This window comes from Chelonia mydas, chromosome 5 (assembly GCF_015237465.2).
Source record: "Chelonia mydas isolate rCheMyd1 chromosome 5, rCheMyd1.pri.v2, whole genome shotgun sequence".
NCBI classification, from domain to species: Eukaryota; Metazoa; Chordata; order Testudines; family Cheloniidae; genus Chelonia; species Chelonia mydas.
Window position 1 is genome coordinate 55,264,629 of NC_051245.2, and position 13,268 is coordinate 55,277,896.

Here is a 13,268-nt window from a genome sequence, read left to right on the forward strand (position 1 = left end):
ACCAATATCAGAATATTTATTGCATTCATTTTCAGTCCTGCCTTTACAAGAAAAGTTGCATTTGTGTAACTCAATTGATCTTAAATGTCACTAGTTACACAGGTGCAAACACCTAGCACATTCCTTGTTTACAGTTAAAAAAAGCTTAGCTCAATTTAAGTTTACTTCTGGGAGTGCACTACCAGAACTAGATCAATTCTGAATCAATTTAGTTTGTTTTCAAGCCCCCATGCCTATCCATTTTTTTCCTTGGCCACGCCTGCTATTACTTTTAAGTCTAAGAAACGAAACCAAATGCATTACATTTAAGTTGAATAACCTTAGGCGCCCCATTAGTTACTTACAGTGGGTGGATGAAGAAAAGCCAGCGAGAACATACACCAGCTCCCAGCAATTCATTAGCATGTTGGGGTCAAACCTGGCCACCAAGAGTTAACCTGATGCTCCCCCCACGCCGAAGAGTTGCAGGCACAGCTGAGAGATCACGTCCGGGATAACACCCTCAAACCCCAGGAGGAAATGCGCCGCGGTAGTGAAGAAAATCGCATCTCCCTTGGCTCGGAGACGGAATACGCAGCTACCTACCGACCATTTCTGCCCCACGCTCGGGAACTAGGCTGAGGGGGACCCCGCCAAACCCAGCAGGAAACACAGACCGAGGAGCCTCTCACCCCAACCCTTCCCACCGGCAGCCTGCGGGACCCGCAGCGGACACAAGCCTCCTTCCCTGCGCACGCCACGAGCCCACACGCACCTGGGACCCCGCACGAGACACTAAGGCCCCCACAGGAGTCACCAGCCGAACCCCCGTGTTCCCTGCGCGCCCAGCGGGGAACCCAGTGCCCTCCCCGTCGCTCACCATGTTGCTGCCGCCTCCCGCTGCCACTCCAGCCGCCCACCCTCTCCCCGCTCGGAGCACATAAATCCGCGTGTGCCCCGCACAGGCAGCTGCCGACGGTTAGGTGGGGGGTCTCGGCACGCAGCAAGCCAGGCACCCCGGCAGACACCAGCCCCGCACCAGCTTCTGCCCGGCTCACACCTCACAAAGGTCACGCCAGGACCCCACTGCCCAAGGACCCTTAGAGCGGCTAAGCCAATTGCCTGCACAAACAGGAGCCCGCACTCCACCCCGCGCCAGCTCTACAGACACTCTCGCCTCGCTGGGGCGGCGGACAACACGCAGGCAGGCAGCACAGCCGCCTGCCCCGGGCAACAGCAGTAGCTCTGCCTGCTTCTTTCCGTCAGGCGCGGCCGGGCCAGCCTACGCCGCAGACAGCTCAGGGCGGCGGGACCCCATTCACGTGACACGGGAGGTCAGCACCAGAGACCCCACGCCGCAAGGGACAGAATGATCTAGGGCGCCCACCCGAGTTCCCAACACCTTCTACCCTGCTACCCTCCCACCCGTGCCCGGGGGGCCCGCGTGAGGGCGGGCGGGCTGTAGAGGAGGGGCTGGGGCAGTGAGCGCAGGTGGCTAAGCGGAGCCGGCCGGCCCTGGGAGGCCGGATCGGGAGAAGAGGTGTCGGGGGCTGGAGCTGGGCCGCCTGTTCGGATCGTTCTCCGGCGGGAGGGTCGTGAGCGAGGCCAGGGCAGCCGAGCCTGAGGCACTGAGGTCACTGCCACAAGCCGCGACTCGGAGAACAGGGGAGGGCACGGGGGGGATGGAAGGTGCCGCTTGTGCGCCTGCGCCGCCGTGAAGCCCGCTGGCCTTCTCTTAAGCATGCGCGCTAAGAGCGGCAGACATCTTGTGAAAGCTGCTGAACCCGGAAGTGGCGCGGGTGTTTTTGGGTGACAGAAGCCGCTTGCGTGGTCCCCTGTGGGGCGGGGCTTGGCGCGGCAGGGACCCGAAGCTGGTGGACCCAGGGGCTCTTCCCTGCCTCTCGCCGGGGCGGCGGCTCTCGCGGCTGCAGTTCTCTGCTTGTGGCGCAGGGGCGGCCGGTGAGCCCTGCCCGGGGCGCGGGGAGGAGGCAGCTGCATGTTGTTCGTTGGGAGCCGGGGACCCCAGTACAACCTGCAAGCACGTGCACCGGCTCCTGTGGCGCCACGCTGTGCATACGTCACGCCGCCCGCCGCCCTCCCAACCAACAGGTCTGCTCCCCACGCCAGCCCAGAGGGACCTGCTGCCCGCCCCTCGGGCCATACAGAAGGGCGCGCGGGCCTAGCCCCTCCACATTTCGCTTGCACCTCCGTAGCGATCTGCTCCGATCTGTGCTAACGTGAGGTGATCCAGCGTCATGCCCCCACCGCAGGCAATCACCCAGCACCTAGTAATTCTGTCCCTCAGCATGATCACTCTCACACCTGCTACAGTCACGTTCTTCGTCTCCCGGGCACGTACCCACCTCTCTATGTGTGACCCCCAAGAATCCGTGCCCCTCGCCTTGAAGTCCGTCTACTCACCGCAAGCGCACACTGCTGTGGGGATGTGCATTACCCACAGGGTGTGATCTCGGCCACCGTGTACTAGGACAATCCCCTTGTTCGTCATTGCAGGTGATGCTTCAGAACCAGGAGTTTTTACATCTGTTTACTGGAAGAGAGAGTTTTGGGCGCAGAATATTTTGTGCTGGTTGGAAATTGGAGTTAGTATATAATACCTTTCCCCAACGGAACTGTGAGAACTATAGCTTCTCACACTCATCCAGCCTGGAAGCAGGCCTATCTCACACACAAGAGAACATGCACTATCTGCCATCCAGTCTGGAAGCAATTGTATAGTGCACATGAGAGAATGAACTCACCAACCACCTTCCAGTCTGGAAACAACCCTGCTACACGGAAACAACCCTGCTACACGGAAACAAGAGTACATGAGGTGTCTAGACCCATTCCCACACACACAAGAAGAAAAATGTGTCCACCATCACCTGGCCTGGAAATGTCACCCTGACGCACATACAAGGCAGCTCACTCCTCCTTGGCCTGAAAGTAGTCCTTTCCCCATATTCCCAATACAGAGTGTTCATGGCCACCACCCTCTGGTCTTGAAATAGCTGCCCCACCACCCTCCAGGCTGAAAGCTTCCCACAAATACCTGAGAAAGAGAACACGTGCCCCTTGTATTGGTATCCTGGAGTTTCCTCATCCCACCCGTACACACATAAGAGAATACATACACTCTACTATCTGCCCTGAAGGCAGCCTACATGCACCAACCTCACTCCTATCTTAAACTAGTCCTGGAAGACGGCGTGGGTTCACTTTGTTCTTATTCATTCAGCCTAGCCCACCAAATCAATGTGTGCTCCCTTTGCTTCCATGCTGTCCCAACAGAACATGCCTTCACACCTACACCTGGCCCCAAGAAACCCTTCCCAGGAGAGCACACCCACATTGACAAACTGTAATTGAAATAATAAGGGGGAAATAATTGCCTGTAACTCTGCTTTTTTGATACCATGACACAGGATTCCCACTCTTGAAGCTGAGAATCAAGAATGTGAATTCTGCATGAATGGTGTCTTTAAAGAAAACATTTTCTGTTTATGTACATCTGTCTGTATAAAGATTAACATAAATTGCCTGCAGAGACTCCCAAAAGGGGGGGGACAACAACAAGATATTTCAAAAACTCAAATTCTCACATATATCAGAAAATTTAGGGACATTCTAGCAATCATCATGGAGACTCAAACAGACATTCTGAATTTTTTTTTTAAACACACAGCAACCAAAAAAACCCAAACTCAACATTATGAAAAAAGATTTCATTGGAACTTCATTCAGATGTAAAATCAGGGGCTAAGCCAAGATAGTTCTGGCATATTTAAATTTTAAGTTCGTAACTTTTGGATAACAAATTTGTTAAAAGTTACTTAAATTATGTATTGCAACAGACTTAAAATGGTAAAACCACTGACAGTTTTAGAGGTTGTAACATTTTAAAATAATTTATCTCAAGGCATTAATCAAAAAGGGAAGAAGGAAAAAGACCTCAAGTTACCAAAATACAAAAGGTATGTACTAACTGAAAAGTTGTGACTCTCATTCATAATATAAAAACAATTAAATTGAAAAGCAACAAATTTTAAACTGCTAAAATATTTTTTAACAAAATGCATAATTAATTTAAGGAACTGTCTGCCACAAGATCCTGCTGGTAAGAGCTTATGACGATTTAAGAAATGATTAGGCATTGATAATGAGACCATCCATAGTTACATTAATCAGAATGAAAAATATCTTGGAGGTTGGTGTATACTCTAAAACATGAAGCTTTATATTCCTTCTAAAATATTTTTATTCCAATTAATGGTGATTAAAGGATGTAGAATAACAGGCAACACACAGACACACAAGTCAACTATATGCCATGTAAGCACCACATAGAAGTCATCTTTAAGACGGACTTAAATATGGCCTGAGTAGGAACTTTGCAAGTGAGCTCAGGAAGATTGTACCATGGAGTATTAAATGACACTGGTAAAAGCACCTGTGTTCTGTCTATACTAGTGTTTTTTCTAGAACCTGTAGAGTTGTCTCAGTGGGAAATTTTCAGACTCATGCTAGGGTTGATAAGGCCTAATTGCCTAGGATTAGGAAATAACATCCTTTAAGGTCACTTATATTGCACTTTTTTCTGAAACAGCTGGTATCAGTCATTACTGGGCACCATCATAGGGCCTAATCACATCAGCCACACTATCAGAGGCTTGTTCACCTGCGCATCTACCAATGTGATATATGCCATCATGTGCCAGCAATGCCCCTCTGCCATGTACATTGGTCAAACTGGACAGTCTCTACGTAAAAGAATAAATGGACACAAATCAGTCGTCAAGAATTATAACATTCAAAAACCAGTCGGAGAACACTTCATTCTCTTTGGTCACTCAATTACAGACCTAAAAGTTGCAATTCTTCAACAAAAAAACTTCAAAACCAGACTCCAACGAGAGACTGCTGAATTGGAATTAATTTCCAAACTGGATACAATTAACTTAGGCTTGAATAAAGACTGGGAGTGGATGTGTCATTACACAAAGTAAAAATGTTTCCCCATGTTTATTCCCTTCTCGCCCACCACTGTTCCTCAGATGTTCTTGTCAACTGCTGGAAATGGCCCACCTTGATTATGACTACAAAAGGTCCTTCCCCCCCAACCCCCTGCTGGTAATAGCTCACCTTACCTGATCACTCTCATTACAGTGTGTATGGTAACACCGATAGTTTCATGTTCTCTATGTATATAAATCTCCCTACTGTATTTTCCACTGAATGCATCTGATGAAGTGAGCTGTAGCTCACGAAAGCTTATGCTCAAATAAATTTGTTAGTCTCTAAGGTGTCACAAGTACTCCCTTTCTTTTTGCTACAAACTGAAGCTCTGAACAAAGGACTGAATGACCCATCCAAGCTGTGGATGTATTCCAGAGACTTGACGTAAGCCAGCACTTTATTCCATCATTATTACAAGCCTGAACCAAGAACTTTGCCATTACCGTATGTAATTGATTCCTTTAAACAATTTTAACTCTTTCTTTTTATAAATAACCTTTAGATTTTAGATACTAAAAGCTTGGCATCAGCGTGATTTTTGGGTAAGATCAAAGTTATATATTGACCTGGGTGTGTGGCTGGTCCTTTGGGATCAGAAGAACTTTTTATTTGATGAGACTGGTTGTAAAGAACCACTCATCTCTGAATCAAGTGGTTTTGGTAGTGATATAGGAACTGGAATGCCTGAGGAAACTGCCTTTATGTTTTCTTGTCAGCCAGTGTGGTGAAACAGGATTTTAATTTTGTGGCTGGTTTGGTATACCTTATAAAAGAATAACCACCAGTTTTCGGTTGTGTTTGCCCTATTTCTCAGCAGTTCATCCTGAATATGGCATTCTCAGTTGTGACCCACTAAGGCATGGTTACACATGGTTAGCACATATCCATTTTGTAACTGGGTAGTCTAACATGTTTGCTGTGTAGATAGAGTATCAATGGTACAGAAAGGAAGGAAACTGCTTCTAGTAAGAAAAATATTGTTGCACCAGTTAGCTGCTATGGAAGACAAAATCTCAGCAATATTACAATATTCTTTCTAGAAGCAGTTGGCAGATTTTGGCACATTGCACTCCACTTTCTACCTGACACCTTTTATAACCTTATTTGGAAGATCCTGCTTATGTTGCCTCCCAAATAGCATCAAAATCTCCCAGAAATTTCCTAATGGAAATTTGTATGGATGACAGTTTGAGAAATCCAAAGAAGACGACCACAATATAAGGTTAATATAAGGCAATTGAAGTCATTGGAGTAGTGATAGAGAAATATGCATTCTATGACAAACCGTCCTATGCTGCTTAGAGCACATGATTGACAAAGGATGTGAGGCAGATCCAGACAAAGTCAAGGCTATACTTAAAATGCCACCACCTAAAAATAATGTAGTTCCTTGGTATGATAAAACGTTGGGGGGAAATTGCAGGATGACATATTGGAAAGAGTCTGAGAGATCCCAAGTCTTTCAAAATGCTGGGTGTGATCCTGGATGTTGATGTAGTAGTCTAGGCTAGGATAAGACCTATCACACAATGTGAGATCATGCAAGTCTTGCAGAATACACAGAAGGACAACTTAAAGACCCTCTCATCATGCCCACAGCTATGTTCATTATGTTCATTATCTGTGAAAAGATAGTACTAGATTTGTGTGAAGAAAAGGAACATACCTCTCTAGTAGTTAGTCATTATTTTTCTAAATTGTAGAAATCCTAAGTCTTGCTGCCATTATCAGGTCATAGAAAATTTTAAAAGATATATTTTCTTGTTTGGGCATTATAGAAGAAATAATTACTGGCAGTAGACCACAGTTTCCCAGCTCTAACTCCCAAGCTTTTGCTATAGAGTATCACTTCACATACATCAATTCCAATCTATCTATGGTACCGATTTAGCCCCTATTACCATAGTATCAGTGCATCTCACAGTCTTTAATGTATTTATCATCACAACACCCATCTAAGGTAAGGCACTACTCTTACGTACCTGAGGTACAGAGAGTCTCTGTAACTTGCCCAAAGTTAAGAAGTCTAGTGAAGTGGAACATTGGACAAATGACCAGGGAGGAGTATAAAAATATTGCTCAGGCATACAGGAGTGAAATCAGGAAGGCCAAATCACACTTGGAGTTGCAGCTAGCAAGAGATGTTAAGAGTAACAAGAAGGGTTTCTTCGGGTATGTTAGCAACAAGAAGAAAGTCAAGGAAAGTGTGGGCCTCTTACTGAATGAGGGAGGCAACCTAGTGACAGAGGATGTGGAAAAATGCTTTTTTTTGCCTCTGTCTTCACGAACAAGGTCAGCTCCCAGACTACTGCGCTAGGCAGCACAGCATGGGGAGGAAGTGACCAGCCCTCTATGGAAAAAGAAGTGGTTTGGGACTATTTAGAAAAGCTGGATGAGCACAAGTCCATGGGGCTGGATGCACTGCATCCGAGAGTGCTAAAGGAGTTGGCGGATGTGATTGCAGAGCCATTGGCCATTATCTTTGAAAACTCATGGCAATCGGGGGAGGTCCCAGACGCCTGGAAAAAGGCTAATGTAGTGCCCATCTTTAAAAAAGGGAAGGAGGAGGATCCAGGGAACTACAGGCCAGTCAGCCTCACCTCAGTCCCTGGAAAAATCATGGAGCAGATCGTCAAGGAATCAATTCTGAAGCACTTACAGGAGAGGAAAGTGATCAAGAACAGTCAGCATAGATTCACCAAGGGCAAGTCATGCCTGACTAATCTAATTGTCTTCTATGACAAGATAACTGGCTCTGTGAATGAGGGGAAAGCAGTGGACATGTTATTCCTTGACTTTAGCAAAGCTTTTGACATGGTCTCTCACAGTATTCTTGCCAGCAAGTTAAAGAAGTATGGGCTGGATGAATGGACTATAAGGTGGATAGAAAGCTGTTTAGATCATCGGGCTCAACGGGTAGTGATCAATGGCTCCATGTCTAGTTGGCAGCCGGTATCAAATGGAGTGCCCCAAGGGTCAGTCCTGGGGCCGGTTTTGTTCAATATCTTCATTAATGATCTGGAGGATGGCGTGGACTGCACCCTCAGCAAGTTTGCAGATGACACTAAACTGGGAGGAGTAGGGTAGGGATAGGATACAGAGGGACCTAGACCAATTAGAGGATTGGGCCAAAAGAAATCTGATGAGGTTCAACAAGGACAAGTGCAGAGTCCTGCATTTAGGACGGAAGAATCCCATGCACCGCTACAGGCTAGGGACCGAATCGCTAGGCAGCAGTTCTGCAGAAAAGGACCTAGAGGTTACAGTGGACGAGAAACTGGATATGATTTAACAGTGTGCCCTTGTTGCCAAGAAGGCTAACAGGATTTTGGGCTGTATAAGTAGGGGCATTGCCAGCAGATCGAGGGATGTGATCGTTCCCCTCTATTCGACATTGGTGAGGCCTCATCTGGAGTACTGTGTCCAGTTTTGGGCCCCACACTACAGGAAGGATGTGGACAAATTGGAAAGTGTCCAGCGGAGGGCAACAAAATGATTAGGGGACTGGAACACATGACTTATGAGGAGCGGCTGAGGGAACTGTGATTGTTTAGTCTGCAGAAGAGAAGAATGAGGGGGGATTTGATAGCTGCTTTCAACTACCTGAAAGGGCGTTCCAAAGAGGATAGATCTAGACTGTTCTCAGTGGTAGCAGATGACAGGACAAGGAGTAATGGTCTCAAGTTGCAGTGGGGGAGGTTTAGGTTGGATATTAGGAAAAACTTTTTCACTAGGAGGGTGGTGAAGAACTGGAATGTGTTACCTAGGGAGGTGGTGGAATCTCCTTCCTTTGAGGTTTTTAAGGTCAGGCTTGACAAAGCCCTGCCTGGGATGATTTAGTTGTGGATTGGTCCTGCTTTGAGCAGGGGGTTGGACTAGATGACCTCCTGAGGTCCCTTCCAACCCTGATATTCTATGATTCTATGAAGCAGGGTCTGGAACCCAGGTTTCCCAAATCCTACAGTACCTGAACCATTGGGTAACCCTTTCCCACTATCCATAATGGAATGGCTGCACAAACCAAACACTGAAAAAATTATTAACATTTATGAAAATTTCTGTGCCTATATATAATTTATTTTTCTGTGAAAGTTCATTTAATTTTATGTTTACATATAAAACAATGAAAAACAAGTTTCTCCTTATATTTTTCTTTGTACATATTTAAAAGTAAATCTGTATCATGATCATATTTATGTGAAAATATATATTGTTTACAGCAAGATTAGTTATCACCAGTGGAAATATTTCACTTTTGATACTCTAGTCAAACTGAGGAGTTTCTTCTCACTTTTGCTCTTTTCCTTCTTAGTGTAGGCAACACATGTATGTGGTCATACATCATTAATAAAGGATACTTATCTGACAGCATCAAAATATGTATGTTGTCTATGTATTAGATTTAGGACACAAATTAATGGAAATATTTGCATATATAGCCTTTACAGGATCAGGGCGTAAATTAGTAGCAGAATCAAGATAAAAGCCTGAAATCCATATTTCCATTCTTCTGCTTTAGGAGAATGACTAGAACAAGTTCCGTTCCCATATGTGATATCTCTTCATTTTGTTGGCAGGTTTCCAACCTAACAGCTGGAGAACATAAGGATATTGCTTAAAAGGTGATTGGACATGCAAGAAAACATGAAACAAACTGGTTTTAAAACTATTAAAATTTATTCTGTTAAATTATTAAAAGGTGTTGGTTGGTTATTCATTTTTTTGGGAGGTGGGGTGAGTTTCGGGGTCAGAAGTTTTGAATTTCTTCTCTTTCAGTGAACCATTTTGAATCCACTGTGTAAACCAGACATTTTTCCAACATACTTACATGAAAAATCATATGTACTTGGGCTTGGAGAGTTTACTTATTTTAAAACACTGCTTCATTATGTTGTGTTAAAGAACATAAATAATTTATTTTTACTTAGGAAGGTAAGACTTTTTGTTTTGTTTACCTAACTGAGACTATATGCAAAGTACACCTGTTTTTTGGTTACCTTGTACTCCCCTCACTGTTCTCCCACCAGTTTGCCTCTTTCATCCATCTGTTTCATCATGTCATAAAGCCAGGATTGTAAGATTGCAAACCTGCTGGGTTCTTTTTCCTGCATGTTTGTGTAACACCTAGCAGAATGGTATCCAGATTCCTGACTGGCCCTCTTGGATGCTATTGTAAAATAATAATTTTCTATTCTATCTACTTCCAGAGAAAAACAACCTAGTAATTTTGTTAAATCCACATTGGAATTATACGTTAATATAATGAATCATCTATGAAAATAGCCTCTTTCAGATATTAGTTCCTACACGTATGTTAGTCTCTAAGGTGCCACAAGTACTCCTTTTCTTTTTACACACAAAAATATTACACACTAAGTATATAAAATATATTCTTTCCACATGAGAGGACAATGGACACATGATCAAACTGTGGACTCCAAGTTTGCTACTTAAAACAGGGCAGGTAACAGTCCTAACTGTACCCATTGTATGTCCCTTTTCAAATGGCTACTGTTATTTTGTACAAAGAAGCTAACTTGAAATTTACCTCTGATGGTGAAAACGTATTTCCTTTGTGCTCTAAGAATCAAGTTGTTCAGCAGAAAGTGCATTCTTGCTGAGCAGTGTAGGTAAAACTGAAAGGCCTGTGGTGTGTTATGATTTGGCTTAACCACTAAAAAGTAAAATGAATTTTAACAATAAATCTTGTTTTATGCATCTTTTTAAATAAAACTGCATGGTTTTGATATTTTCTTCAGTTTTCACTTACTTTGTTTTAAGGTACATTAAAGTGCTTTAAAACTGGTGTTGAAAGAACAATCAGAATTTAATTATATTAGCCACAGGCGAGCATAGGCTGCAGTTTTCCAGTGTGCTATTCCTATGTGAAGATCTTATCATGAGTGAGAAGACTACAAATTGGCAAAGTGTTCCAGATACATATAGCACAAAATGTAAAGGTCTTTGCTCTTTCAGTGTTAGAGCTAATAGCATATGGTGAACAATGAACTCATATCTGCAGTGCAAGTGGGGAAAAGAGCTTATGTAGGTTTGCAGGAGCTGGACCATTGAAGGTCTTATAGGTCAGAAACAGAATTTTAAAATCAATCCACTGCTTCACAGGGAACTAGTGTAATGAACAAAGAAACTACAGTGTGTTCTGAGGCTTGGGAGCAAGTTAACAACCTGACAGCAGCATTCTTCAAAAGCTCTGCAAAAGTGCCATAGGCCTAGTCAGTGTTTGCATTCCTGAGGCATCCAAAAATATGTATTCCAAGCACTTGGACATATTATTACTTACCTTCTACTGATTCTCTCTATACAACAAAAACAGCAGCAACAACAAAGCTTTACTGCCCAAGAATATTCTGTCCCTTCATGTTTATGAGTATTCTTAAGTAAACTCTACAGTAAAGAAATTACATTAAAACCTATTATAATACTAGTAAATAGGAAATCTCTTTCCCATATTTGTAATCCATGCACATGCTTCTGCATTCCACACCAGAATGTGGATTTGTGGTGCTCCCAGGATGAATAACTGTGAGTGGGTGGGGATCAGGCAGTGACTTTCCTCTTGTTCAAGTCCAACAGTGCCAGAGGAGAAGCCTAGGGTCAGGAGAAAAGTTTCCACGCACTCTAGTATCTCTGTCGGAGGGGGAGATCAAGATCCGGTGGTGAATTTCCTATGCCTCTCTCTCTCCCATCTGAGGAAGAGATAGGGCTGGCTCATGAACAAGAGCACAGAAATGCAGGTGACACCCAAACATGTGGAATCCCAAGCAGTCACTTATTTTTCTTTTGCCTAGGCTGCCCCCAAGCCCAATTAAATAGCTTTACCACACCCCATTACTCATGCATATTAATCACTGTGCATGTAAATCACTGTGACCCAGGGACCCTTTGGTGCCAGTTGGCAGATGGAATAAGGGGTGCATAGGGGTTTGATGTCTACATAATAGTTAGCCAAAGGCTAGCATGTGAAATCTCTACTGAGAACCCATAGCCGGCTGGTCATCATCATCATTGCAAAATGTATGTAAGGATACTATGAAAAAAATTATGTATCTATACTGAAAACTGTGTTCTTAAGATATAGAAGTATAGGCTGATCACCAGAAGGTGGTAAACAGATTCTAGTCAGGCAAGAGGTAGGAGACACAGTCTACACAATAGCATAATTTGCCATCCCAAAGCAAGTGCACATAACCCACAGGATCCCCAAAATGGTGACTAAGCACAGGGTCAAGCATGACTGATTGTTTCACGGCTGTACTGTCCTCTGGGTTTCTGTGCCTTGCGGATAGCCAACAGCATCAGGGAGCCCCTATACTGAACACTGTCCCCACATTTTCCACAGGAGTTCATCCTGGAAGATATCTCGCTGCTGAGGGTGACCTGGGAAGCAAGGGAGGTCTTCTACTGCAATGCAGCTTCTGCCCTGGCCCATATGCAGCTTGCCTGTGTGCAGCAATGGTCCGCCTGCCCCTCACGGCACCATGGCGCAGACAAGTTAGCCTTACTGGGACAAGGACCACAGTGGCTCTCCTGAGAAACCTGTGCAAGCTCATTGCCCAAGTTCTGGATGAGACCTTTGAAGAAATCACTAAGGCTGATTAGCGCGATGTGAGAAAGCACATCAATGACCTATTCCACATCTAGACATGCATGTAGCCCTAACCCTCCTCGCCCCAAGAGCCCACACCAAATAACTTCCTTCCCAAAATAAAAGCTGCTTAACGGGAACCTCCTCTGGTGTTTGTCCTTCCCCAAGCACCAGCCGCTGCAACTGGCTTACCTTCCTCCTGGCTTGAGAACAGCTCCTGGCTGCATGCATCTAGGGATTCTGGGGTGTCTTCCTCTGCCTCAGCACCCTCGCTCCCGCTTTGCTCCTCCTCCTCCTCCTCCTACCTTGTTGAACTGGGCTCTGAAGTGTCCATGGTGGTACTTGGAGTGGAGGTGGGGTCACCCCCAAGTATCGCATCCAGCTCTTTGCAGAAATGGCAAGTCGCAGGGGCAGCACCGGAGTGGCTGTTTGCCTCACGGGCTTTGCTGTAGGCATTCTGCAGCTCCTTCACTTTAACCCTGCACTGCAGAGTGTCCCGGTCATGGCCCCTTTCCATCATGTCCTTTGATATCTGCCCCAAGGTATCGTAATTCCTACAGCTGGAGCGCAGCTGGGACTGGACAGCTTCCTCCCCCCAAACACTGATGAGGTCCAGCACCTCACCATTGCTTCATACTGGGGATCGCCTGGCACATGGAGGCAT

At 45.1% G+C, this 13,268-nt stretch overlaps 1 protein-coding gene across 5 annotated transcripts in view; it reads right to left on the reverse strand.

Moving 5' to 3' along the window:
• The window catches only part of TMEM161B (transmembrane protein 161B), a 101,507-nt gene extending 100,453 nt beyond the window's left edge, over positions 1-1,054 (reverse strand). The window contains exon 1 of one of the 5 annotated variants that reach the window (XR_006290975.1): positions 345-791. Coding sequence is in view for 3 of the 5 variants with exons in the window: in XM_043546953.1 (XP_043402888.1) it covers positions 860-921 (62 nt within the window). In the remaining 2 variants the exon portion in view is untranslated. Of the gene's footprint in view, positions 1-344; positions 794-859 lie in introns of those variants that run through there. The other 4 variants (XR_006290976.1, XM_037903195.2, XM_043546953.1 and 1 more) reach the window with 4 other exon arrangements.
• Positions 1,055-13,268: the final 12,214 nt, after the last annotated feature.